At 45.0% G+C, this 27,248-nt stretch overlaps 1 protein-coding gene and 1 non-coding gene across 3 annotated transcripts in view; both read right to left on the bottom strand.

Moving 5' to 3' along the window:
• Positions 1–25,634, bottom strand: part of MTO1 (mitochondrial tRNA translation optimization 1) — a 43,745-nt gene extending 18,111 nt beyond the window's left edge. The window contains exons 1-9 of one of the 2 annotated variants that reach the window (XM_033217668.1): positions 25,050–25,634; positions 20,389–20,588; positions 20,191–20,308; positions 11,994–12,283; positions 2,767–2,879; positions 2,485–2,675; positions 2,240–2,314; positions 1,800–1,930; positions 62–266 (exon numbers count right to left, since the gene is read on the bottom strand). In XM_033217668.1, coding sequence (XP_033073559.1) covers positions 62–266; positions 1,800–1,930; positions 2,240–2,314; positions 2,485–2,675; positions 2,767–2,879; positions 11,994–12,283; positions 20,191–20,308; positions 20,389–20,588; positions 25,050–25,266 — 1,540 coding nt within the window. In that variant the 5' untranslated portion in view covers positions 25,267–25,634. The remainder of the gene's footprint in view (positions 1–61; positions 267–1,799; positions 1,931–2,239; positions 2,315–2,484; positions 2,676–2,766; positions 2,880–11,993; positions 12,284–20,190; positions 20,309–20,388; positions 20,589–25,049) is intronic. The other variant, XM_033217669.1, reaches the window with a different exon arrangement.
• LOC117088829 lies at positions 23,219–23,322 on the bottom strand. Its single transcript, XR_004439359.1, has one exon. It is a non-coding gene; the product is annotated as a U6 spliceosomal RNA (small nuclear RNA).
• Positions 25,635–27,248: the final 1,614 nt, after the last annotated feature.

The following is a 27,248-nucleotide window of genomic DNA, read 5'->3' as shown; positions in this document are numbered from 1 at the left end:
CTTAGATTATAGGTGTCAGCCACCATGCCTGGCTGGATTGCAGGACTCAGGAAAGAGTTACCTCGCAGTGTGAGCCGGATGTCAGCATTATCAGGGCGCAGTGATAAACGGAACTCTACTCGGCTGGTAAACATGCGGTATGGTTCGCTGGTGCCCAGAGTGGTGAGGTCATCAATCAAGACTCCTATGTAACCTTCTGTTCGGCTAACCACAAAGGGAGGCTTGCGACTGACCCGAAGACTGGCATTGATTCCAGCTATCACACCCTACAAGAGCACTATAATGTTTAAAAGGCCATTATGAACTGAACAAAGGGCTATCCCATTCAGAACACTACCCAGAAACAATGGCATGGGACACAAAGAAAGCAAATATTGCCCCTAAGGGATATAATAAAAGAGGTAGAAAATATGATCCACATTCAGAAATAGAATATGGGTAATATATCACTTTAGAAGGCTATGATTCATTGTTTTCAGAGATATCTATCTAATCTTCCTGATAGGCCTCTGCAGGGACTAATCTTTTTTTAATCCAGAGACAGGGTCTTCCTCTGTCACCTAGGCTGGAGTGTAGTGGCATAATCTTGGCTCACTGCAGCCTCGACTTCCCGAGTTTAAGCAATTCTCCCACCTCATCCTCCCAAGTAGCTGGGACTATAGGCACATGCCATCACACCTGGCTAATTTTTACATTTTTTTGTAGAGATGGGGTCTCACTACATTGCTCAGGCTGGTCTCTAACTCGTGGCTCAAGCAATTCTCTCTCCTCAGCCTCCCAGAGTGCTGGGATTACAGGTGTGTGCCACCATGCCCAGCCGGTTAATCTTTTTTTAAAACCCACCTGTGACATTTCTCTAGCCTTTTCCCACTGCAAATAAAAATAATTTCTGACTTCCAAGGAATAATAATATAATAATTCCTAATGAAGTATATTAAAATAAATTTTAAACTTCAGAAGCAATACATCAAAATACGGTATCACACAGGAGCTCAGAAAAGAGTAATAAAGCCATAATGTTTTAATAATCCTATTATTGGCAGGGCGAGGTGGTTCACACCTGTAATCCCGGCACTTTGGGAGGCCAAGGCAGGTGGATCACCTGAGGTCAGGAGTTTGAGACCAGCCTGGCCAACACAGTGAAATCATATCTCCACTAAAAATGCAAAAACTAGCTGGGTGTTGTGGTGCATGCCTGCAGTCCCAGCTACTCGGGAGGGCTGAGGCAGGAGGATCCCTTGAACCTGGGAGATGATATCACTGCACTCCAGCCTGGCAACAGGGCAAGACCCTGTCTCAAAAACAAAAACAAAAAGATCCTATTATCTACAAAAGCCATCTCCAAACACCCCGAAACAGAAATTGTCTTCTATTAGTATGGGTTGTATCTAAGATCTATATAGTTAACACAACAGACATTAAAAGGAGAAATGAGAAATACCAGTTAAATAGTCCCTTTCGGCCAGGCGTGGTGGCTCATGCCTGTAATCCCAGCACTTTAGGAGGCCGAGGCGGGCGGATTACGAGGTCAGGAGATTGAGACCATCCTGGCTAACACAGTGAAACCCCGTCTCTACTAAAGAATACAAAAAATTAGTCGGGCATAGTGGCAAGCGCCTATAGTCCCAGCTACTCGGGAGGCTGAGGCAGGAGAATGGCGTGAACGCAGGAGGCGGAGGTTGCAGTGAGCCAAGACTGCACCACTGCACTCCAGCCTGGGAGACAGAGCAAGACTCCATCTCAAAAAAAAAAAAAAATTGTCCCTTTCAGTTTACACTAACATTTTAACAACTTCTTACTTGAGCTGCAGCTTCTTCATAACCAGTGGTGCCATTGATCTGTCCAGCAAAGAAGAGTCGTTGAACCAAGTGAGTCTCCAGGGAAGGAGTGATCTGACGGGGGTCTAAGTAATCATACTGAACACCATAGCCTAACCAAAGAATAAAGACATTAAATAAGTAAATACAGAGCTGGATTTGCTCAAGGTAGAGATGCAAACATTACCCTTAAATGCCCTTTAAAAACAGACTATTTAGGTCGGGAGCAGTGGCTCACACCTGTAATCCCAGCACTTTGGGAGGCTGAGGTGGGTGGATCACCTGAGGTCGGGAGTTCGAGACCAGCCTGACCAACATGGAGAAACCCTGTCTCTACTAAAAATACAAAATTAGTCAGGCATGGTGATGCATGCCTATAATCCCAGCTACTCAGGAGGCTGAGGCAGGAGAATCACTTGAACCTGGGAGGGAGAGGTTGTGGTGAGCCAAGATCGCGCCATTGCACTCCATCCTGGGCAACAAGAGCAAAACTCTGTCTCAAAACAAACAAACAAACAAACAAACAAAAAACAGCCTATTTAAAACATACAGGTGTTGGGCTTCATCTTCTGAGGCTCTGAGCAACAATGACTGTAGCTAAGGCCTCCTTACTGACCATTAAAACAATGACGATTTTATACTGAAGGGCAGCTGTGATCCTCTTTACCTGGCTGAATCACTTTAGCTTTCTCCAAGCCTCTGATACATGTGATCATTTTCTCTTGTAACTCAGCTGGTAGCGTCACAGATAACCCCTGTGGGTAGATAAGGTCAGAATCCATTCCTTCGGGTTCCAACCAAACCTGATGTAGACGGTTTGGAAAACGCAAAACTTTTGATTCAATGGAGGGACAGTATCTAGAACAGAACATTTAAATAAACTTGAAATGAACAAAAGAGGATTGACATCATTCCTTAAAGTAATTGAGCACTGACATTTTGTCCTTACCGAGGTCCTCTTGTTGTTTCCTTAACATGACTATTAAGGTGAAGGTTCTTAAGGACAATCTCATCCACTCTAGGGTTGGTGTGAGTCAAGTAACATGGCAGCTGATCTTCTGGCTGAAAAAGAGTAACCAGATGCAATACTGATTTGCTTCTCTACTAGTTTCTCTCTTATCCAAATAAATTCCACATGATATGTACTGATTTTAACAAACACCAAACTTGTGCATAATGCCTAGTATTACTTATGAAGCATTCTTGCCAAAAACAAACATCCCAAAAGATGAAGTTAAAATTTAAGCAAACCTCTAAATCTAACCCGTAGTTTAATTTTTTTTTTTTTTAGATGGAGTCTCACTCTGTTGCCCAGGCTGGAGTGCAGTAGCGTGATCTCAGTTCACTGCAACCTCTGTGTCCCGGGTTCAATCAATTCTCCTGCCTCAGCCTCCCAAGTAGCTGGGATCACAGGCAGGCACCACTACGCCCAGCTAATTATTATTGTATTTTTGGTAGAGACAGGGTTTCACCATGTTGGTCAAGCTGGTCTCAAACTCCTGACCTCAGGTGATCCACCTGCCTCAGCCTCCCAAAGTGCTGGGATTACAGGCATGAGTCACCATGCCTGGCCGTAACCAGTAGTTTAAAGGAAATAGTTTAGAGGAACATGATTAAGACATCAGAGGGATACAATCAGACACATGAAGAATGAGGGAAATTTTGGCCGGGCGCGGTGGCTCAAGCCTGTAATCCCAGCACTTTGGGAGGCTGAGACGGGCGGATCACGAGGTCAGGAGATCGAGACCATCCTGGCTAACACGGTGAAACCCCGTCTCTACTAAAATATACAAAAAATTAGCCGGGCGAGATGGCGGGCGCCTGTAGTCCCAGCTACTCGGGAGGCTGAGGCGAGAGAATGGCGTAAACCCGGGAGGCGGAGCTTGCAGTGAGCTGAGATCCGGCCACTGCACTCCAGCCTGGGCGACAGAGCGAGACTCCGTCTCAAAAAAAAAAAAAAAAAAAAAAGAACGAGGGAAATTTTAGAGAACAAATGACTCAATTTCTTCCATATGTAATGCTTAAAAGAGAAAAAAGAGGAGGGAGCCTCTTATAAAACTAAGGCAGGATAGGTAGTCAAAGAAGTAACCATGGGCCGGGCACGGTGGCTCAAGCCTGTAATCCCAGCACTTTGGGAGGCCGAGACGGGTGGATCACAAGGTCAGGAGATCGAGACCATCCTGGCTAACACGGTGAAACCCCGTCTCTACTAAAAATACAAAAACTAGCCGGGCGAGGTGGCGGGCACCTGTAGTCCCAGCTACTCGGGAGGCTGAGGCAGGAGAATGGCATAAACCCGGGAGGCGGAGCTTGCAGTGAGCTGGGATCGGGGCACTGCACTCCAGCCTGGGTGACAGAGCGAGACCCCGTCTCAAACAAACAAAAAAAAAAGAAGTAACCATGTTCTCCGGAGGCAGCAACCATGGTGACCATACAATCAGCACAGTAAACCTCAGTATTCGCATTGTAATTGAGCTCATTCAAGCAATGCTATCTTCAGTAGGGACTCTGACCTATAGAGAGCATGTTCACTTCGATTTTACTTGTCCTCAAACTGATCCTTTACTCATTTTAATAGTAAAGGACACACCCGTGGGTGGAGATTTAAGATGCTAATCAGACATGTGATGTATGAACAAGCATTACCACACATGTGCACTCAGAAGACCACCCAGAACATGCTTACAAGTAACAACTCTTTCTACCTCCTATTAATAAGCACGTAGGCCGGGCGCGGTGGCTCAAGCCTGCAATCCCAGCACTTTGGGAGGCCGAGACGGGCGGATCACGAGGTCAGGAGATTGAGACCATCCTGGCTAATACGGTGAAACCCTGTCTCTACTTAAAAATACAAAAAACTAGCCGGGCGACGAGGCGGGCGCCTGTAGTCCCAGCTACTTGGGAGGCTGAGGCAGGAGAATGGCGTAAACCCGGGAGGCGGAGCTTGCAGTGAGCTGAGATCGGGCCACTGCACTCCAGCCTGGGTGGCAGAGCAAGACTCCGTCTCAAAAAAAAAAAAAAAAAAAAAATAAGCACGTAAAACTCCCACATAGGGAGTCTCCTTAGTGCCAGTATTTGAGTATTTGATTTCTCATTCTTAATGAGCAAGCAGTCCACCCTGAATTCTTGCTCTCAGAGTGTACTGCCTATTATGCAACTAACTTTTAAAATATTATTTTTCTTTTGCAACAAATTACTCTATGCCACACTTCTTTTGCTGTGTGTCTCCTGTTTAAACTCTTTTAAACTAAGAAAACCAGAACTGAGGTATCACAACAGTCATCAGCAAAACATATCACCAATAAGGTCCCCAGTTCAAATAAAACAACTGTAAAAAACATTTTGAGGCAAATAGAGAAAACTGAATACTGAGTGCAAGATGATGTTAGGAAATTATGGGTTTTTTTTTTTTTTTTTAGAAACAAGGTCTCATTCTGTCCCCCAGGCTAGAATGCAATGGCTTGATCATAGCTCATTACAGCCTTTAATTTCTGGACTCAAGCAATCCCCCACCTTAGCCTCCCCACTACAAGTGAAAGCCACCATGTCAGGCTAATTTTTAAGTTTTTTGTAGAGACAGGGTCTCACTATGTTACCTAGGCTGGTCTCAATCTCCTGGCCTCAAGCGATCCTCCCAACTTGGCCTCTCAAAGTGCTGACAGCTACTGTGAGCCACTGTGCCCAGCCCAGAAATTTTGTTTTGCTGGGTATAGTAATAGTCTTGTAGTTACTTTCTTTTTTTTTTTTTTTTTTTTTTTTGAGACAGTCTCACCCTGTCACCCAGGCTGGAGTGCAATGGTGCAATCTTGGGGCTGCAACCTCCGCTTCCCAGGTTTAAGCGATTCTGCCTGCCTCAGCCTCCCGAGTAGCTGGGATTACAGGTGTGTGCCACTATGCCCCACTAGTTTTTGTATTTTTAGTAAAGACAGGGGTTCACTATGTTGGCCAGCCTGGTCTCGAACTCTGGACCTCAGGTGATCCACCTACCTCAGCCTCCTAACGTGCTGGGATTACAGGCGTGAGCCACTGTGCCTGGCCATGGTTACTTTTTAAAAAAAGTTATTGCCAAGCACAAGTGGCTCACGCCTGTAATCCCAACACTTTGGGAGGCCAAGGCGGGTGGATCACGAGGTCAGAAGTTTGAGACCAGCCTTGCCAACATGGTGAAATCCTGTCTCTACTAGGGAGGCTGGGGCAGGAGAATCGCTTGAACCTGTGAGGCGGAGGTTGCAGTGAGCCGAGATTGTACCACTGCACTCCATCCTGAATGATGGGGTGAGATTCCACCTCAAAAAAAAAAACAAAACAAAACAAAAAAAGAAACAAAGAAAGTGTTTTTGTGCCCACCCAGGGACTCCTTGCTTTTTCTGGGCCAGGCGCCGTGGCCCATGCCTGAAATCCCAGTACTTTGGGAGGCCAAGGCGAGTGGATCACCTGAGGCCAGGAGTTTGAGACCACCCTGGCCAACATGGTAAAACTCTGTCTCTACTAAAAAATACAAAAAATTAGCCAGGCGTGGTGGCAGGGGCCTGTAATCCCAGCTACTTGGGAGGCTGAGGCAGGATAATCGCTTGAACCCAGGAGGCGGAGGCTGCAGTGAGCCGAGCTTGCACCATTGCCATTGCACCCCACCTGGGCAAGACTCTGTCTCAAAAAAAAAAAAAAGAAAGGGTTATCATAATTTGTATACTACCAAAGCAAATATATAAAAGTATCTTGCTCAAAGTAATAGAATATTTGAAGACATACATCAGGATAACACTCACCAGAAACTAGGATCATCAATTCTTTTTTTTTGTAGAGACAGGGTCTCATTATTTTGCCCAAGCTGGTCTTGAACTCCTAGGCTTAAGTGATTCTCCTACCTTGGCCTCCCAAAGTGCTGGTATTACAGGTGAGAGTAACTGTGCCTGGCCAATTATTCATCCTCCATCTTAAACACACAATACACTTTTTTTTTTTTTTTGTGACAGAGTCTTGCTGTGTCGCCAGACTGGAGAGCAGTGGCACCATCTCTGCTCACTGCAACTTCCGCCTCCCAGGTTCAAGCAATTCTCCTGCCTCAGCCTCCCAAGTAGCTGGGACTACAGGCGCATGCCACCACGCCCTGCTAATTTTTGTATTTTTAGTAGAGACGGGGTTTCACCATGTTGGCCAGGATGGTCTTGATCTCTTGACCTTGTGATCCACCTGCCTCCAGCCTCCCAAAGTGCTGGGATTACAGGCGTGAGCCACCATGCCCAGCCACATTCTTTTAAAACTCAAAAGATAGGTAAAAGTGGCCTCTACACTTGAAAAATGTCGGCATCATTAAAGATTTTTTTTTTTTTTTTTGAGACGGAGTCTTGCTCTGCCACCCAGGCTGGAGTGCAGTGGCCGGCTCTCAGCTCACTGCAAGCTCCGCCTCCCGGGTTTACGCCATCCTCCTGTCTCAGCCTCCCAAGTAGCTGGGACTACAGGCGCCCGCCTCGTCGCCCGGCTAGTTTTTTGTATTTTTTAGTAGAGACGGGGTTTCACCGTATTAGCCAGGATGGTCTCGATCTCCTGACCTCGTGATCCGCCCATCTCGGCCTCCCAAAGTGCTGGGATTACAGGCTTGAGCCACCGCGCCCAGCCGGCATCATTAAAGATTGACAAACTGTTCCAGATAAAAGACATTAAAGAGAAATAACAAATGCAACGCATGACCCTAGATTGGGAATAAAAAGGTTGCTTTGGGCTAGGCTTGGTGGCTCATACTTGTAATCCCAGGACTTTGGGGGCCTGAGGCCGGCAGATCCCTTGGTCCATGAATTTGAGACCAGCCTGGGTGACACTGCAAAAACTCATCTCTACAAAAAATACAAAAAGTAGCCAGGAATGATAGTAAGCGCCTATGGTCGCAGCTACTTGGGAGGCTGAGGTGGGAGGATCATCCAAGCCTGGGAGACAGCGGTTACAGTGTGCTGAGATCGCACCACTGCACTCCAGCCTGGGCAACACGGTGAGATCCTATCTCAAAAAAAAAAAAAGCTGCTTTGGACAATATTTAACAATTATCAAAATATGACTACGGACTTTATGTTAGATAATAGCACTGTATCAGTGTTAACTTCTCTGAATTTCTTTTCTGTCTTTTTTTTTTTTTTGAGACACAGTCTTCCTCTGTTGCCCAGGCTGGAATTCAGTGGCACAATCTTGGCTCACTGCAACCTTCCCATCCCATGTTCAAGCGATTTTCATGCCTCAGCCTCCTGAGTAGCTGGGATTACAGGCGCATGCCACCACGCCCAGCTAAACCCAGAGGTGGGGTTTCACCATATTGGGCAGGCTGGTCTTGAACTCCTGACCTCAAGTGATCCACCTGCCTTGGCCTCCCAAAGTGCTAGGATTACAGGCGTGAGTCACTGCGCCCAGACTCTTTCCTGTCTTTAAAAAATTTTTTTGGTCAGGCGCAGTGGCTCATGCTTATAATCCTAACACTTTGGGAGGCCAAGGCGGGTGGATCATTTGAGATCAGGAGTTCAAAACCAGCCTGCTCAACATGGTGAAACCCTGTCTATTTCACTGACTAATACAAAAATTAGCCAGGCATGTTGGCGGGTGCCTGTAATCCCAGCTACTGAGGGGGCTGAAGCATCAGAACAGATTGAAGCCAGAAGGCAAACTTGCAGTAAGCCGAGATTGCACCACTGCACTCCAGCCTGGGGGATAGTCTGAGACCTCCTTCTCAAAAAAAAAAAAAAAACAAAATTTTAAATTTTACTGTCCCTGCATCATACTCTGAATGTCATCATTGCATAAGGGTTATATAAAAGGATGTCTTTGTGCTTAGTTGAGATATATGCTTAAGGTAAGAGCTCATGATCTCTGCAATTTACTCCCAAATATTCCAGAAAAAGAGAATAAGAATAAATGTGTATATTACTGTCTTACACAGTAAATATGGACATAAATTGATATGCTTATATATAGAAATAAATATGGTATGGCCGGGCGCGGTGGCTCAAGCCTGTAATCCCAGCACTTTGGGAGGCCGAGACGGGCGGATCACGAGGTCAGGAGTTCGAGACCATCCTGGTGAATACGGTGAAACCCCGTCTCTACTAAAAAATACAAAAACTAGCCGGGCGAGGTGGCGGGCGCCTGTAGTCCCAGCTACTCGGGAGGCTGAGGCGAGAGAATGGCGTAAACCCGGGAGGCGGAGCTTGCAGTGAGCTGAGATCCGGCCACTGCACTCCAGCCTGGGCGACAGAGCGAGACTCCGTCTCAAAAAAAAAAAAAAAAAAAAGAAATAAATATGGTAAAATATTAACGAGTGACTTTCAGTGATTTATAGGACTTTGTTGTAATAGTCTTACAACTTTTTCGTAAGTTCAATGTTGCTTACTTTTTCTTTTTCTCTGTCTTTTAAAAAAATTTGTTTATATGTGTGAAGGTTAACTGTCTTTTTTTTTTTTTTTTTTTTTTATGGAGTCTTACTCTGTTACCTAGGCTGGAGGCTGGAGTGCAGTGGCACAATCACAGCTCACTGCAACCTCCATCTCCCAGGTTCAAGCAATTTTCCTGCCTCAAGCTCCCAAGTAGCTGGGATTACAGGCATGAGCCACCATGTCCGGCTATTTTTTTTTTATTTTTAATTTTTAGTAGAGACAGCGTTTAACCATGTTGGCCAGACTGGTCTTGAACTCCTGACCTCAAGTGATCCACCCACCTTGGCCTCCCAAACTGCTGGGATTACAGGTGTGAGCCACCGCGCGCAGCCGAGGGTTAACTTTCAACAGATCGCAGTGAGGTAGTTGCTCTGCTGTGTCTGAAACCCCACCCCAGAAGCACGTCATGTAAGAATGGTTCAGTGTCAGGTTCTCCACAAAAATGCGTTACATGATGGGCAAGGGGGCAGCTGCCTTTCCAGCAGCACCACCTGATATTGTTTCACAGAGCTTAATTTAGGCTGGGCATGGTGGCTTACGCCTGTAATCCCAGCATTTTGGCAGGCTGAAGGTGGATCACCTGAGGTCAGGAGTTTGAGACCAGTCGGGTGCAGTGGCTCACGCCTATAATCCCAACACTTTGGGAGGCCGAGGCGGGCAGATCACCTGAGGTCGGGAGTTCGTGACCAGCCTGACCAACATGGAGAAAACCCATCTCTACTAAAAATACAAAATTAGCCAGATGTGGTGGCGCATACCTGTAATCCCCGCTACTCAAGAAGCTGAGGTGGGAGAATCGCTTGAACCTGGGAGGTGGACGTTGCAGTGAGCCGAGATCGCGCTGTTGCACTCCATCCTGGACAACAAGAGTGAAATGCCGTCTCAGAAAAAAAAGAGTTCAAGGCCAGCCTGATCAACATGGTGAAACCCTGTCTCTACTAAAAATACAAAAACAAATTAGCCGGGCATGGTGGTGGGCACCTGTAATCCCAGCTACTAGGAAGGCTGAGGCAGGAGCATCACTTGAACCCAGGGGGCAGAGGCTGCAGTGAGCTGAGATCACCCTATTGTACCACAGCCTGGGCAACAAGACTGAATCTCCATCTCAAAAAAACAAAACAAAACAAAAAATGCTTATTTGATCAGGTGCGGTGGCTCATGCCTGTAATCCCAGCACTTTGAGAGGCTGAGGTGGGTGGATGGCTTAAGCCCAAAAGTATGAGACCAGCCTGGATAATATGGCGAGAACCTGTCTCTATTAAAAATAATAATAAATGAAAAAAAAAATTTTAAATAAAAGCTTAATTTACAAAATATGTAAGGTTATAAAAGTAATGAAATTTAAGATTTGCCAGGCACAGTGGCTCCCGCCTGTAATGCTAGCACTTTGGGAGGCTGAGGAGGGCGAATCACCTGGATCACCTGAAGTCATGAGTTCAAGACCAGTCTGGCCAACGTGGCAAAACCCCCGTCTCTATTAAAAATACAAAAATTAGCCAGGGTGGTGGCAGGAGCCTGTAATCCCAGCTACTCAAGAGGCTGAGGCAAGAGAATTGCTTAAACCTGGGAGGCGGAGGTTGCAGCAAGTCGAGATCGCGCCATTGCACTCCAGCCTGGGCAACAATGGCAAAACTCCGTCTCAAAAAAAAGAAAAAAAAAAAAGTCGGGCGCAGTGGCTCATACCTGCAATCTCAGCACCAGCACTTTGGGAGGTTGAGGCAGGTGGATCACCTGAGGTCAGGAGTTTAAAACCAGTCTGGCCAACATGGTGAAACCCCGTCTCTACAAAACTATAAAAATTAGCTGGGCATGATGGCAGGTGCCTGCAATCCCAGCTACTAGGGAGGCTGAGGTGGGAGAATCGCTTGAACCCAGGATGTGGAGATTGCAGTGAGCCAAGATTTCGCCACTGCATTCCAGCAGGGTAACAGAGTGAGATGGTCTCAAAAAAAAAAAAAAAGAAATTTACGATTTATGGGGAAATACCCAATTAGCCAAGTTAGCCAATCCCTTTTAGATAGATTACTTCTTTAGGCTGAGCGCAGTGGCTCATGCCTATAATCCCAGCATTTTAAGAGGCTGAAATGGGTGGATCACGAGGTCAGGAGTTTGAGACCAGCCTGGCCAATATGGTGAAACCCCATCTCTACTAAAAATATAAAAATTAGCTGGGCATGGTAGCGCACACCTGTATACTCGGGAGGCTGAGGCAGAAGAATTGCTTGAACCCAGGAGGCAGAGGCTGCAGTGAGCTGAGATCATGCCATCCAGTCTAGGTGACAGAGCAAGTCTCCATCTCAAAAAAAAAAAAAAAAAAGGGATTGCTTATTTGGCTGGGTTCGGTGGTTTACACCTGTAATCCTAGCACTTTGGGAGGCCAAGGCGGGTAGACCCTTTGAGCCCAGGAGTACAAGACCAGCCTGGGCAACATAGTGAGACCCCATTTCTCAAAAAAATTTAAAAAATTAGCCAGGCGCAATGGCTCACGCCTATGGTCTCAGTTACTCGAGGGGGTTGAGGTGGGAGGATCACTTGATCCCAGGAGGTCAAGGCTGTAGTGACCCATAATTGTACCACTGCACTCCAGCCTGGGTGACAAGGTGAGACCCTATCTCAAAAAAAAAAAAAAATCACTTTTTTGCACTATAAGCAATAGTGCTATAAAGTGAACTACTGCCAAAAAAAAAAAAAAAAAAAGTTACAATACTTCCTGCTGTGAATAGCCAATATCAGCTGTAAGTCAGGTTTTCATAAAGTATCTTACCTTAATCCATACTGTCTCATTGGTAAAGCTGAATGGTACGGATGGATTGTCCGGTGTCTGCTTGTTTAGAATACTGAAATTAATGGAGTCTTTGGCAATTCGGGGTGGAGTCCCAGTCTTCAACCTTCCCACCACAAACCCTAACTTCTCCAGTGTCTGAGCCAATCCTATAGAAGGGTGATCCCCTAAACGTCCTGCTGGATGCATCTCCAATCCAATTACAATCATGCCTCTCAGAAATGTCCCAGTAGTCAGAATCACACTCTCTGCATATACTGTGCTTCCATCCACTAAATAACAAGAAAAAAGAATAAAGTCATTATCTATCTATCTATCTATCTATCTAAGACAAAGACTCGCTCTATCGCCAAGCTGGAGTGCAGGGGTGCAATCTCGGCTCATTGAAACCTCCGCCTCCCATGTTCAAGCAATTCTCCTGCCTCAGCCTCCCGAGTAGCTGAGATTACAGGCATGTGCCACCACGCTCAGCTAGTTTTGTATTTTTAGTAGAGATGGGGTTTCTCCATGTTGGTCAGGCTGGTCTTGAACTCCTGACCTCAGGTGATCCACCCACCTCAGCCTCCCAAAGTGCTGGGATTACAGGCGTGAGCCACTGCGCCTGGCCTAAGGTCATTTTTCAATTGTTACCATGGATAAAAATGGAATGTGATTATTTTTTATTAGAACTACAGAAAAACTATCAGTCTTTAGAAACTTGAGAATCATATTTAATATTTTTGTTTTTTCAAGCTGTATCAACATATAACAGACATATAAAAAAAACTGCATATATTTAGAGCATGCAACATGGTGTTTTGATACAAGTATACCTTCTGTGATGATACCCATAATCAAGCTAATTAATATAACCATCAGCCCACATAGTTACACATTTTGTTTATGTGGTGAGAACACTCACGATTTACTCCCTTAGCAAATTTCAAGTATATCGTACATTATTATTAACTACAGTTACCATACTGCTCACTAGATTGCTAGAACTTATTCAACACTTACAGCTGAAAATGTGTAAACTTTGAGCAATATCTTCCCATTTCCCATACCCCAGACAAAGCATTTTAAATGAGTCAGAAGACTACATGTTATCAATCTCAATCTAAGCAATGTAGGAGAGAGAATACAATGTGTTATCACCAATTCACATGTACCTAAAATCATATCAACACTAAAAAGTCTCAATTAATTTAAAAAATTAATTAATTTTAGCCTTCAGGATAAGTATGGCATACAACCTCACATTTTTTCTCCCTTCTAAAACTCAAAGAAAATCCAATAGGGGAATAAAAAAGGTATAAAACCAAAAGGACAAGTAACGAAAAAGAACCAGTCAGAACATGAGAAATTTCAATATATTTTTGAAAGATAGAAAGTGGTTAAAAGAATGGTAACTCATCTAGCAGAGAGGAGACAGCTATAACTTAATATTAATATCTGAAGAGAAGATATCAATGAGAATGAACAAATTTGCCCTGCAAAGGCTCAGAAACTGGAGAACTGAGAATAAGAACTGAGGAGGAATGTAGAAATGAAACTTGGGTCAGAAAATAAAATAAACAGCTGACATTTGCACATTAAGGTTTTGTTCTCAGATAGCTCTACCTTACAGTAAAATGGAGGTTTATTCTTCAGGTAATGGGGACTTTTTGTTTAATGGGTACAGAATTTTAATTTGGGATGATGAAAAAGTTCAAGAGACAACTGGTGGTGATCGGTGCACAATACTGTCAATGTACTTAATAGTACTGAATTGTACACTTAAAAATGGTTAAAATGGTACATTTTATGGTTTGTATACTTTACCACAAAAAATTATTACTGTTGGGCCTACAAAATATGGACAGGGTCACAAAATAGCATTTAAAGATAATAAATTGGCCGGGCGCGGTGGCTCAAGCCTGTAATCCCAGCACTGTGGGAGGCCGAGACGGGCGGATCACGAGGTCAGGAGATTGAGACCATCCTGGCTAACACGGTGAAACCCCGTCTCTACTAAAAAATACAAAAATCTAGCCGGGCGAGGTGGCGGGCACCTGTAGTCCCAGCTACTCTGGAGGCTGAGGCAGGAGAATGGCGTAAACCCAGGAGGCGGAGCTTGCAGTGAGCTGAGATCCAGCCACTGTACTCCAGCCTGGGCGACAGAGCGAGACTCCGTCTCATAAAAAAAAAAAAAAAAGATATTAAATTAAATTGGACAAGCGCAGTGGCTCATGACTATAACACCAACATTTTGAGAGACTGGGGCAGGAAGATCACTTCAGCCCAGGGGTTCAAGACCAGTCCTGGCAACATAGTGAGACTCCCATCTCTACAAAATAATAATAATAATAATAAATCAGCCAGAGGTGGTGACACACGCTTGTGGTCCCAGCTACACAGGAGGCTGAGGCAGGACGATCACTTGGGCCCAGGTGGTCGAGGCTACGGTGAGCTGTGATCATGCCACTGCACTCAAGCCTAAGCAATAGGGCAAGAACTTGTCTCAAAAATAAATAAATAAACAATTTAAGGGTATAAACTTAAATACTAATAAAAACAATATAACCATTAAATCTGGAAAATAAAGAAAGTCGGAGGAAAAAAGGAAATGAAAGTAAAACTAGTAACTGTTACTTGAGGGAAGTCAGTGAGCATATTATATTATATATAAAATCACAGCTTTTAAGGTAACCATCAGAACAAACCCACAAACTTTAAAAAAAAAAAAAAAAGCATGGTCTCCGAAAGCAAAGCAAACACAGATTAAGGGTTTTTTTTTTTTTACAAAAAGTACAGAGAACAGTGTGTTTGTGTATAATATGCTACGATTTTGTGAAAACAATAAAAAATATGTATACATATGTATGAAGACATGTACATATGACCAGGTAGAAAGACTACATAAGAGATTCACAAAGCAAAGGCTCCTGAGAAAGAAAACTGGCTGGTTGAGGGGACAAAGTGAAGGAGACAGACTATCTTTTTTCCTTTTGAGACAGACTCTTGCTCTCACCCAGGCTGGAATGTAGTAGTGAGATCTCAGCTCATTGCAACCTCCACCTCCCAGGTTCAAGTGATTCTCCTGCCGCAGCCTCCTGAGTAGCTGGGACTACAGGTGTGAGCCATCATGGCTGGCTCATTTTTGTATTTTTAGTAGAGACAAGTTTCGCCATGTTGGCCAGACTAGTCTCAAACTCCCAACCTCAGATGATCCACCTGCCTCAGCCTCTCAAAGTGCTGGGATTACAGGTGTGAGCTACAACGCCCAGCTAAGACAGACTATCTTTTCACTCTATATGGGCAACAAGAGCAAAACTCTGTCTCTAAATAAATAAATAAATAAATAAGAAATTTTGAAATTTATGTGGGAAAGCAACCATCTACTTTGCCGGAGACAGACACTTCAACTTTTTTAGTTGTCACTTACATATACTTCCATATGTCTAAATAGCAGGCTTATGCTTTTACTTCCTAATTTACAGTTCTAGACTTTATATATTAACTTTTTTTTTTTTTTGAGACGGAGTCTCACTGTGCCAGGCTGGAATGCAGTGGTGCGATATCGGCTCACTGCAACCTCCGCCTCACGGGTTCAAACGATTCTGCCTCAGCCTCCTGAGTAGCTGGGACTACAGGCATGTACCACCATGCCCAGCTAATTTTTGTATTTTTAGTAGAGATGGGGTTTCACCACGTTGGCCAGAATAGTCTCGATCTCCTGACCTCATGATCCAGCCGCCTTGCCCTCCCAAAGTGCTGGGATTACAGCCGTGAGCCCCCACACCCAGCCATCTATTAACATTTTTTGAGATGGAATCTGGCTCTGTCGCCCAGGCTGGAGTGCAGTGGTACCATCTCAGCTCACTGCAACGTTCCCCTCCCAGGTTCAAGCGATTCTCCTGCCTCAGCCTCCCAAGTGGCTGGGATTACAGGTGCCTGCCACCATGCCCGGCTAATTTTTTGTATTTTCAGTAGACACAGGGTTTCACCATATTGGTCAGGCTGGTCTTGAACTCCTGACCTCAAACGATCTGCCTGCCTCAGCGTCCGAAAGTGCTGGGATTATAGGCGTGAGCCACTGTGCCCAGCCTATTAACTTATTATTATGGTAATTCTCTTTAATATCCAACTTTCCTTCCCTTTCTCCTTCTGATATAATTATACCATAATTTTTGGTTGATAGTATTTACATTGTTGACTAAGTATTGTTTACTGCACAGAAGTGTATTATGTTTGTCCCTTTCATATACTTGGTTTTACCTTGAGTTAATAATTGTTGTACTTTATTTATTTAATTAATTATTTATTTATTTATTGAGACAGAGTCTTACTCTGTCACCCAGGCTGGAGTGCAGTGGTACGATCTTGGCTCACTGCAACCTCCATCACTTGGGTTCAAGCAATTCTCCTGCCTCAGCCTCCCAAGTAGCTGGGATTACAGACACCAGCAACCATGCCCAGCTAATTTTTGTGTTTTTAGTGGAGACAAGGTTTCACCACGTTGGCCAGTCTGGTCTCGAACTCCTGACCTCAAGTGATCCGTCTACCTCCACCTCCCAAAGTGGTGGTATTATAGGTGTGAGCCATCACGGCTGACCTTCTCCAAATTTTTTACTTCTGTTTATGTGTTTGGGCTGCTCTCTTTCATGTACACAACTTCCTTTAAACATCTAGTGAACTTTGGTTTTCTGTTTACTTTTTTGCATTTTTGGTTTTGGAGACAGGGTCTTACTCTGTCACCACGGTTGGAGTGCAGTGGCACTATGATGGCTCACTGCAGCCTCCACCTTCCAGAGGTGATCTTCCCACTTTAATCTCCCAAGTAGCTGGGACTATACGTGTACACCACCACACCCAGCTTATTTTTAATTTTTTTGGAGATGTGGGATCTCCCTATGTTGCCTCCCTATGTTGCCTAGGCTGGTCTTGAACTCCTAGGCTCAAGTGTCCTCCACCTCAATCACCCAAAGTGTTGGGATTATAGGCATGAGCCACCATGTCCAGCCTGTTATATTTTTAAATGAAGCACTAGGCCGGGCACGGTGGCTCACGCCTGTAATCCCAGCACTTTGGGAGGTCGAGGTGGGCGGATCACCTGAGGTCAGGAGTTTGAGACTAGCCTGGCCAACGTGATGAACCTGTCTCTACTAAAAATACAAAAATTAGCTGGGTGTGGTGGCATGCACCTGTAATTCCAGCTACTCAGGAGGCAGGCTGAGGCAGGAGAATCACTTGAACCCAGGAGGCGGAGGTTGCAGTGAGCCAAGATAGTGCCACTGCCCTCCAGCCTGGGCAACAAGAGTGAGACTCCATCTCTAAATAAATAAATAAGGCACTAAAACACTGACTGGAGGATTTATGTGTGCACAGTTAATTTTATTGCCTGGCTAATTCTGGAGGTGATTAAAACTTGAACTGCTGGGCGCGGTGGCTCACACCTGTAATCCTAGCACTTTAGGAGGCCGAGGTGGGTGGATCATCTGAGGTTGGGAGTTTGCGACCAGCCTGACCAACATGGAGAAACCCCGTCTCTACTAAAAATACAAAATTACTCAGGTGTGGTGGCGCATGCCTGTAATCCTAGCCACTCGGGAGGCTGAGGCAGGAGAACCACTTGAACCCTGGAGGTGCAGGTTGTAGTAACCCGTGATAGTGCCACTGCACTCCAGCCTGGGCAACAAGAGCGAAACTCCGTCGCAAAAAAAAAAAAAAAAAAAAAAAGAAAAGACTTGAACCAGCCTTTTGGACTGGTGAATTCTCAAATATCAATGTCTGTTAGTTCTCAGAAGAATCAGTTTTCCACCTAAGAGAATAATACGGCTGCCCACTAGCATTTTGGGAACAAAATGGTAAGAGAGGCTGTGCCAGGGAGTGTCATCTTTTATTTTATTTTTTATTTATTTATTTATTTGTATTTTTGAGACAGAGTCTTGCTGTGTAGCCCAGGCTGGAGTGCAGTGGCACGATCTCAGCTTACTGCAACCTCTGTCCCCTGGGTTCAAGCGATTCTCCTGCCTCAGCCTCTCGAGTAGCTGGGACTACAGGCACGTGCCACCATGCCTGGCTAATTTTTTGTATTTTTAGTAGAGACAGGGTTTTACCGCGTTAGCCAGGATGGTCTCGATCTCCTGACCTCGTGGTATGCCCGCCTTGGCCTCCCAAAGTGCTGGGATTACAAGCGTGAGCCACCGTGCCTGGCCCGGGAGTGTCATCTTTTAAAATACATATCTTAATTCCCATTTTCATTTTTATTATAGATTAATTAATTTTCTTGATTGGGAAATACATACTTAGGGCAAACAACTTAAAAGCTACAAAAAGCATACCAAAAATTATGGTATAACTATATCAGAAGGAGAAAGGAAAGGAAAGTTGGATATTAAAGAGAATTACCATAATAATAAGTTAATAGGCTGGGCACAGTGGCTCACGCCTATAATCCCAGCACTTTCGGACGCTGAGGCAGGCAGATCGTTTGAGGTCAGGAGTTCAAGACCAGCCTGACCAATATGGTGAAACCCTGTGTCTACTGAAAATACAAAAAATTAGCCGGGCATGGTGGCAGGCACCTGTAATCCCAGCCACTTGGGAGGCTGAGGCAGGAGAATCGCTTGAACCTGGGAGGGGAACGTTGCAGTGAGCTGAGATGGTACCACTGCACTCCAGCCTGGGCGACAGAGCCAGATTCCATCTCAAAAAATGTTAATAGATGGCTGGGTGTGGGGGCTCACGGCTGTAATCCCAGCACTTTGGGAGGGCAAGGCGGCTGGATCACGAGGTCAGGAGATCGAGACTATTCTGGCCAATATGGTGAAACCCCATCTCTACTAAAAATACAAAAATTAGCTGGGCATGGTGGTACATGCCTGTAGTCCCAGCTACTCAGGAGGCTGAGGCAGAATCGTTTGAACCCGTGAGGCGGAGGTTGCAGTGAGCCGATATCGCACCACTGCATTCCAGCCTGGCACAGTGAGACTCCATCTCAAAAAAAAAAAAAAGTTAATATATAAAGTCTAGAACTGTAAATTAGGAAGTAAAAGCATAAGCCTGCTATTTAGACATATGGAAGTATATGTAAGTGACAACTAAAAAAGTTGAAGTGTCTGTCTCCGGCAAAGTAGATGGTTGCTTTCCCACATAAATTTCAAAATTTCTTATTTATTTATTTATTTATTTATTTAGAGACAGAGTTTCGCTCTTGTTGCCCAGGCTGGAGAGCAATGGTGTGATCTCGGTTCACCACAACCTCCGCCTCCTAGGTTCAAGCGATTCTCTGGCCTCAGCCTCCTGAGTAGCTGAGATTTCAGGCATGCGCCACCACACCTGGCTAATTTTGTATTTTTAGTAGAGACGTGTTTCTCCATGTTGTTCACGCTAGTCTTGAACTCCCAACCTTAGGCGATCTGCCTGCCTCAGCCTCCCAAAGTGTTGGGATTACAGGCGTGAGCCACCACACCCAGACTTATTTTTTATTTATTTTTTTGACACAGGGTCTCACTCTGTTGCCCAGAGTGCAGACCCTGTGCACTCTGTGGAGTGCAGCAGCACAATCACAGCTCACTGAAGTCTCAACCTCCTGGGCTCAAGCAATCCTCCCACTTCAGCTACTTGAGTAGCTGAGACTACAGGCACCTGCTACAACACCGGCTAATTTTTGTATTTTTTTGTAGACATGGGGGTTTTGCCATCTTGCCAAGGCTGGTCTCAAACTCCTGGGCTCAAACAATCCACCTACCTCAGCCTCCCAAAGTGCTAGGATTACAGGCATAAGCCACCATGCCCAGACCCTTTTAATATTTTAAGAAAAATTTATATGTATGATTTGATAAAAAATATATAACTGTTTTACATAAAAATATATGTAAGTTGTTAAAATATGAATTTTTAAAAAAATTAAAGCCAGAACCAGAAAAAACAGAAATTACAATAGATGGGGAGAGAGGGAGACATAAATATGCAGATTACAAAGTTCTACACTAAGATGGAACATGGTACTTACTGATGAGCCTAGAATTTGAGCATCATAAATGTCAAAGTGAAAAGAGAAACGTATTTATTTATACAGTTTTCCTCATCCAGGTAGAGAAAATGCAACAAGTTCCTTGAATAAGCAACATATCTCCATACTTAGCTCTAAAATAAATTTATCACATGGAATATGATATGCTGTTATCACACACCATCTATAACCAATACGTACCCAAAACAACCCCACTGACACGGCATTTCCCAGTGTGTTCAGGCTCTGGTTCTGTAAGAATAAGATCTTCTACAGCTCCCTCCTGAACAGTAAGCAGTGGTGTATTCAAGATTTCTTTCTGTCAAAAGAAAATGTCAGCTGAAACATGGTAATTAAACAATCACTATAATCTTCCCTGTGCTCATGCCCTATTCTTACCTGCATGTTCTGTTTATAGAGTTTCCTATCAATCTGAGCTCTAAGACCCCACACAGCTGGTCCCTTACGCCGGTTTAAAACTTTATAATGTACACCAGACTGGTCACAGATGCGAGAACACAGGCCATCCAAGGCATCTACTTCCCTCATTAAATGTCCCTTTCCGATGCCACCAAAGGAAGGATTACATGACATCTGACCTAAAGAGAATAGACATAAACAAAATAAATATATGAGCACCTTGTACATAGTGACTACTTAATAAGGAAATATTTATACAGGTGACTATAATCATCTCATACGATAAAAAATAGAAAACGTGAAAGATATACTACAAAGAAAATCCCAAAGACCCAATGGGATGCAAAAGTGTCCAGGGCAATCTGGATGACAAACCACTTCCTGAACTTCCTTTTGGTTTTTTGTAAGATGGAGTCTCACTCTGTTACCCAGGCTGGAGTGCATTGGTGCAGTCTCGGCTCACTGCAACCTCTGCTTCCCAGGTTCAAGCAATTCTCCTGCCTCAGCCTCCTGAGTAGCTTGGATTACAGGTGTCCGGCACCATGCCCGGCTAATTTTTGTATTTTTGGTAGAGACAGGTTTCACCATGTTGACCAGGCTGGTCTCAAACTCCTGACCTTAGGTGATCTGCCCATCTCAAGTGATCTGCCCACCTCAGCCTCCCGAAGTGCTGGGATTACAGGGGTGAGCCACTGTGCCCGGTCTGAACTTTCTTTTGAATCTCTTCCTTGACGCATATTTTTACTGTTTCACTAGGTTGCCTTTTCCTTTCAAATTATGCAACAAGTTCCTTACCCCATGAAACCTTTCTAAATCAAGTACACTTGGTTTTTTAATTTTTTGTTCTTTTTTGATACAGCACCAGAGGAATCTACCAAATCAAGCACACTTGTAAGAAGTTCTTAGTCCTGGCCGGGCGCGGTGGCTCAAGCCTGTAATCCCAGCACTTTGGGAGGCCGAGACGGGTGGATCACGAGGTCAGGAGATCGAGACCATCCTGGCTAACACGGTGAAACCCCGTCTCTACTAAAAAATACAAAAGTAGCCGGGCGAGGTGGCAGGCGCCTGTAGTCCCAGCTACTCGGGAGGCTGAGGCAGGAGAATGGTGTAAACCTGGGAGGCGGAGATTGCAGTGAGCTGAGATTCGGCCACTGCACTCTAGCCTGGGCGACAGAGCGAGACTCTGTCTCAAAAAAAAAAAGAAAAAAAAAGTTCCTAGTCCTTCAACATAAATAAGGACAAAAATAAATAAATAATAAAAAACAGGGCCGGGTGTGGTGGCTCACACCTGTAATCCTAGTACTTTGGGAGGCCAAGGAGTGTGGATTGCTGGAGCTCAGGAGTTTGAGACCACTCTGGGCAACACAGTGAAACCCCGTCTCTACTAAAATACAAAAATTTAGCCAGGCGTGGCAGTTTGCGCCTGTAAACCCAGCTACTTGGGAGGCTGAGGCAAAAGAATCGCTTGAACCTGGGAGGTGGAGGTTGCAGTGAGCCGAGGTGGCACCATTGCACTCTAGTCTAGGTGACAAAGTGAGACTCTGTCTCAAAAAAAAAAAAAAAGAAAAGAAAAAAAAAAAGAAGAAGCCCCTTGGGCACTGGTTGAGCTACAACCAATTATGTCTTCCATAAATGCCATCTGATATTTTCTTTCTGCACTTACTGTGCAGAATTAAATATAATTAAATTACAAATTTCTTGAGAGTGAAGACCATATTTTATACCTTTCCCTTACATTTACCCAGTCTTACCTGGAGGTCTAAACCCATGTGTTTACCTCAAAAGTTTTTATGGGAGGTGGAGGGACGGGCAAGTTGTGTCAACATCCACACATCCACTGCCACCACATCAAGAATCAAGACCTCCAAAAGTTATTATTATTATTATTATTTGAGACACAGTTTCGCTCTTGTCACCCAGGCTGGAGTGCAATGGCATGATCTCAGCTCACTGCAACCTCCACCTACTGGGTTCAAGTGATTCTCCCACCTCAGCCTCCCGAGTAGCTGGGATTACAGGCACACGCCACCACGCCTGGCTAATTTTGTATTTTTAGTAGAGACAGGGTTTCTCCATGTTGGTCAGGCTGGTCTCAAACTCCTGACCTCAGGTGATCTGCTCGCCTTGGCCTCTCAAACTGCTGGGATTACAGGCATGAGCCACGGTGCCCAGCCAAGACCTCCAAAAGTTTTAATGGTCTCCACAGGGAGACTGGATAGCACTGTGATGATGAGCATGAAGTGTCATTATGAGGAGTGTGAAAGAGATCTGGCTCAATTTCTTTTTTTTTTTTTTTTTTTTTTTTTTGAGGCGGAGTCTCGCTCTGTCGCCTGGACTGGAGTGCAGTGGCCAGATTTCAGCTCACTGCAAGCTCCGCCTCCCGGGTTTCCGCCATTCTCCTGCCTCAGCCTCCCGAGTAGCTGGGACTACAGGCGCCCGCCACCTCGCCCGGCTAGTTTTTGTATTTTTAGTAGAGACGGGGTTTCACCGTATTAGCCAGGATGGTCTCGATCTCCTGACCTCGTGATCCGCCCGTCTCGGCCTCCCAAAGTGCTGGGATTACAGGCTTGAGCCACCGCGCCCGGCCTGGCTCAATTTCTAGACCTACCACTTATGAGCTCTCTGATCATGGCAAGTTACCTAACATACCTTAGTCTCTCTACTGTAAAAACAGGAATGACAGCTGTGTTAGATTCTTTTCCTCCTTCTTCCTTTAAAATAGAAGACAGACTCCTGGGCTCCTCAAATGCTGAGATTACAAGTGTGAGTAATCACCCCTGGCCTAGGTCTTTATTTTATTATTATTTTTTAAAATAGAGAATGCTTCACAAATTTGTGCATCATCCTTGTGCAGGGGCTATGTTAATCTCTATATCATTCCAACTTTAGTTTATGTGTTGCCAAAGCAAGCACTAGATCTTTATTTTTTAAAAATATAAACAATAGGTTTATATTGTTTAAAAATATAATTATGTAATTATTATATTAAATAATAATATAATAATAATAAATTGTTTATTAAGTGGTTCTTGTGTTTTTATTTTTAAAAAATTATTTACAGACGACTATGTTGCCCAGGCTGGAGTTCAGTGACTACTCAGGCACGATCGTTGCACATTACAGGCTTCGCTTTCTGGACTTAAGAACTTTTCCTGCCTCTGCCTAACCAGTAGCTGGGATTGCAGGTGCGCAGCACCCTGCCCAGCCTGATCTTTATGTTTCTGTCAAGATTTTGTGACGCCCTTTTGAAGAACCATGCTACCTTTTTTTTTTTTTTGAGACAGTCTCACACTGTCGCCCAGGCTCGAGTGTAGTAGTTCCATCTCAGCTCACTGCAAGTTCCGCCTCCTGGGTTCATGCCATTCTCCTGCCTCAGCCTCCCGAGAAGCTGGGATTACAGGCACCCACCACCACACCTGGCTAATTTTTTTTTCTTCTTTGTATTTTTAGTAGAGCCAGGATGGTTTCGATCTCCTGACCTTGTGGTCCGCCCGCCTCAGCCTCCCAAAGTGCTGGGATTACAGGCATGAGCCACCGCGCCTGGCACCATGCTACCTTTTGCATCCTATATTCCTTCTGGGTTGTCGTCTCTGGATTTTTGCTTAGTACTAGACAGTACTTTTTTTGCTCTAATGGGTAATTGTTGGATGACCATTCTGTAGCATCATGATAGATACTAGCTAAAACATCAACTTGTAAATTACATATGCCTCTGTCTTTCCTCCTGCCTTGCTTAGGAGCGAGCAGTAATTAGAATATTGTTTTGTAAAAGTTGTGCATAAATCACGTATTTATTCCTGAAATCCTTCTTTAAAATGACGATTCAGCTCATAACTGTGAAGAAATTTATACTATTAATTGCGGTTTTGTGGGTGGGGGAGAGGATGCTATATGATTTCCTGAAAGATTATACTTTTCTCATTATACATTTAAGTGGGTTGTGTTGGGTTTTTTTTGTTTTTTGTTTTTTCTTTTTTTTTGAGACAGAGTTTTGCTGTTGTTGACCAGGCTAGAGTGCAGTGGCACGATCTTGGCTCACCGCAACCTCCACCTCCCGGGTTCAGGTGATTTCCTGCCTCAGCCTCCCCAGTAGCTGGCATTAGAGGAGACCGCTACCACACCCAGCTAATTTTTTTGTATTTTTTTTTAGTAGAGATGGGGTTTCACCATGCTGGCCAGGCTGGTCTCGAACTCATGACTTCAGGAGATCCACCCGTCTCAGCCTCCCAAAGTGCTGGGATTAAAGAAGTGAGCCACTGCGCCTGGCCATAAACGATTGTTAATAATGTTAATTCACCCTTTATCTGGAGTAACATAGTAGAAGGTAAACGCAGCAATGAACCAAGAAGCTACCAGCGAGTATTCTTGAAGTTTCTCCCTTTCCCAAGGCACGGACCCCGAACCCCAACCTCCCACAAGGCACTACTGTCAGCAGCGGCATAATCTATGGTTCGCAGAATAGACTAATCCAGAGTTGTGGCCTGGCCTGCCTGATCCTTGCGAGACACTTACCGAGGCTGAAACCACAGAAGGTAGGATTCCCACTAGCTTTGAGGGAGGGTCCCCCACTTCAGACCCGGGGAGGCGGGAAGAAAGCAGCCTGCGTCCTAGCCGGGATCCACAGCACCCGCGCTCCTTACCGATCGTATCCACGCGGTGAGTGAGGAGCAGAGTCCGAGAGCCGCACCGAGCCGCGGCGGTGGCTGCCTCAGTCCCCGCATGTCCTCCACCAATGACTATCACGTCGAAATGCGGAGTCCGGGGTGCCGCGCTGTCACTGCTTAACCGTGCCAACGGAAACTGCTGCTTGATGAAGGAAGCCGCGACCCAACGGCCACAGCCTCGGAAGTAGAACATGCTGGGAGAAAAATCTATCTGACTTTGAAGCTGACACGAGTGACGGTCAAAAAAACTTACGCAACAAGAGAAAATCTGCAGGGCGCGGCCATCTTGCTTTAATGTCACTGCGTAAGACGTCTACGTCCAGCGTCGCCGATGATTGGCGGTTTGGAGTTACTTTCCTGGCGAGGGAGATAGGTGATCGCACTGATGGCCGGTTGTGTGTTTTCTTTCCTAGTTCGCGCGGGCTTTTTGATTTCCTGTGGTTCTGGGTTGGGAGCTCCTTCTAAAGGTCGTCTTTTGTCCTTTCTCAGACCCTGTGGTCCTTATCGCCAGGTGGTCACCTACGATCAATGAATTTGATCACTTTGCCTTATCAGATCTTTGTGATCTGGCAATCTGATACAATGTCACCTTCTGCTTGTCTATAAAAACTAAGGGTTGAAAATAAGAATAGATTCGGGCTGGGCGCGGTGGCTCATGCCTGTATTCCCAGCACTCTAGCAGGCTGAAGCAGGTGGATCACGAGGTCAGGAGATGGAGACCATGCTGGCCAACGTGGTGAAACCCCATCTCTACTTAAAGAAAAAAAAAAATTAGCCGGGCTTGGTGGCCTGCGCCTGTAATCCCAGCTACTCAAGAGGCTGAGGCAGGAGAATCGCTTGAACCTGGGAGGCTGAGGCTGCAGTGAGCCAAGATTGTGCCACTGCACTGCATCCTGGAAGACAGAGTGAGACTCCTTCTCAAAAAGAAAAGAAAAGAAAAGAAAAAGAATAGATTCGAAAGGAGTTCAAATATATTTGTGAATGAAAGATTCATGATGGTGCCCAGGTGTGGTGGCTCACACCTGTGATCCTAGCACTTTGGGAGGCCGAGGGGGGCGCATTGCCTGAACTCAGGAGTTCGAGACCAACCTGGGCAACATGGTGAAACCCCATCTCTACTAAAATACAAAAAAAAAAAAAAAAAAAAGCCAGGTGTGGCAGCATGCGCCTGTAGTCCCAGCTACTCAGGAGGCTGAGGCAGGAGAATTGCTTGAACCCCTAGGCAGAGGTTGGAGTGAGCCGAGATTGTGCCACTCCATCTCAAAAAAAAAAAGAGAGATTAATGATGGCTAATTAGAAGAATTGGTCAGTTGGAGGTTAAATGTCCAGCCTTTTGGAATTCACAGCCTTTCTCAATTGACAGCCTTTCTCAGAAAGGAAACGTTTGACTGATTGGAGAATAAAACAAGTGGTATTGTGGGATCTGGCCAGCAGCCTGCAATGCAATGGGGGCTCTCTCTTTGTTCCCAGTCAGATCGACAGGTTGAGAAATAATAGACACACACAAGATAGTGAAAGCTGGGTCCAGGGGGGTCACCACCTTCTGATCCCATGATGCTGCCAATGGATTGGATATAGCGGCATTTATTATTAAGTTTAGTGAGGGCGGGAGTAGGTTAGTGAGGGATTTAGGGTCATTTGATTATGAGGTGAGAGGGTCACATAGGGATGAAGTAATTCTTTAACATAACATCTGTATGCAGAAGTACAGTATACACAGATAAGAATTTACAATATAGTGTGTGCATCAGTAATTTCTAACAGAGCCTTAAAACAGAAACAGTCTTTCTATAACCTATGATTAGCAAGAGATTAATCAGCAGTAACAGTTAGAGCTAAAGCTGGTTACAAACAATCCATAGAAACAGGACGTGAAGCTAGACAACCTGTTAGACCAGAAATTCTCAGAAGGGAGTATGCCTTAACCCCAAAGAGGCCTAGAAGAGCTGTGGCAAGATGAGGGTGTTTATAGCTCTATCTTATCCATATGAACAGATGCCCCTCATGCATCCGTTTATAGGCTCTCCACAAGGGTCACATTCCATTCCCAGAGCTATGAACATCTGTTTTTCTGGGATAGGAATCTTGGTGATGTGAAACCTCCCTGACTGCACATCATTCATAGGCTCTCTGCAGGGGGAGGTACATCACCCGCTTTTGGCTCATTCTGGCAGT

The sequence above is a fragment of the Trachypithecus francoisi genome, unplaced genomic scaffold (assembly GCF_009764315.1).
Source record: "Trachypithecus francoisi isolate TF-2019V2 unplaced genomic scaffold, Tfra_2.0 Lachesis_group10, whole genome shotgun sequence".
Classification (NCBI taxonomy): Eukaryota; Metazoa; Chordata; class Mammalia; order Primates; family Cercopithecidae; genus Trachypithecus; species Trachypithecus francoisi.
The sequence above is the reverse complement of the archived record's forward strand: the minus strand, read 5'-3'. Positions and strand labels throughout refer to the sequence as shown.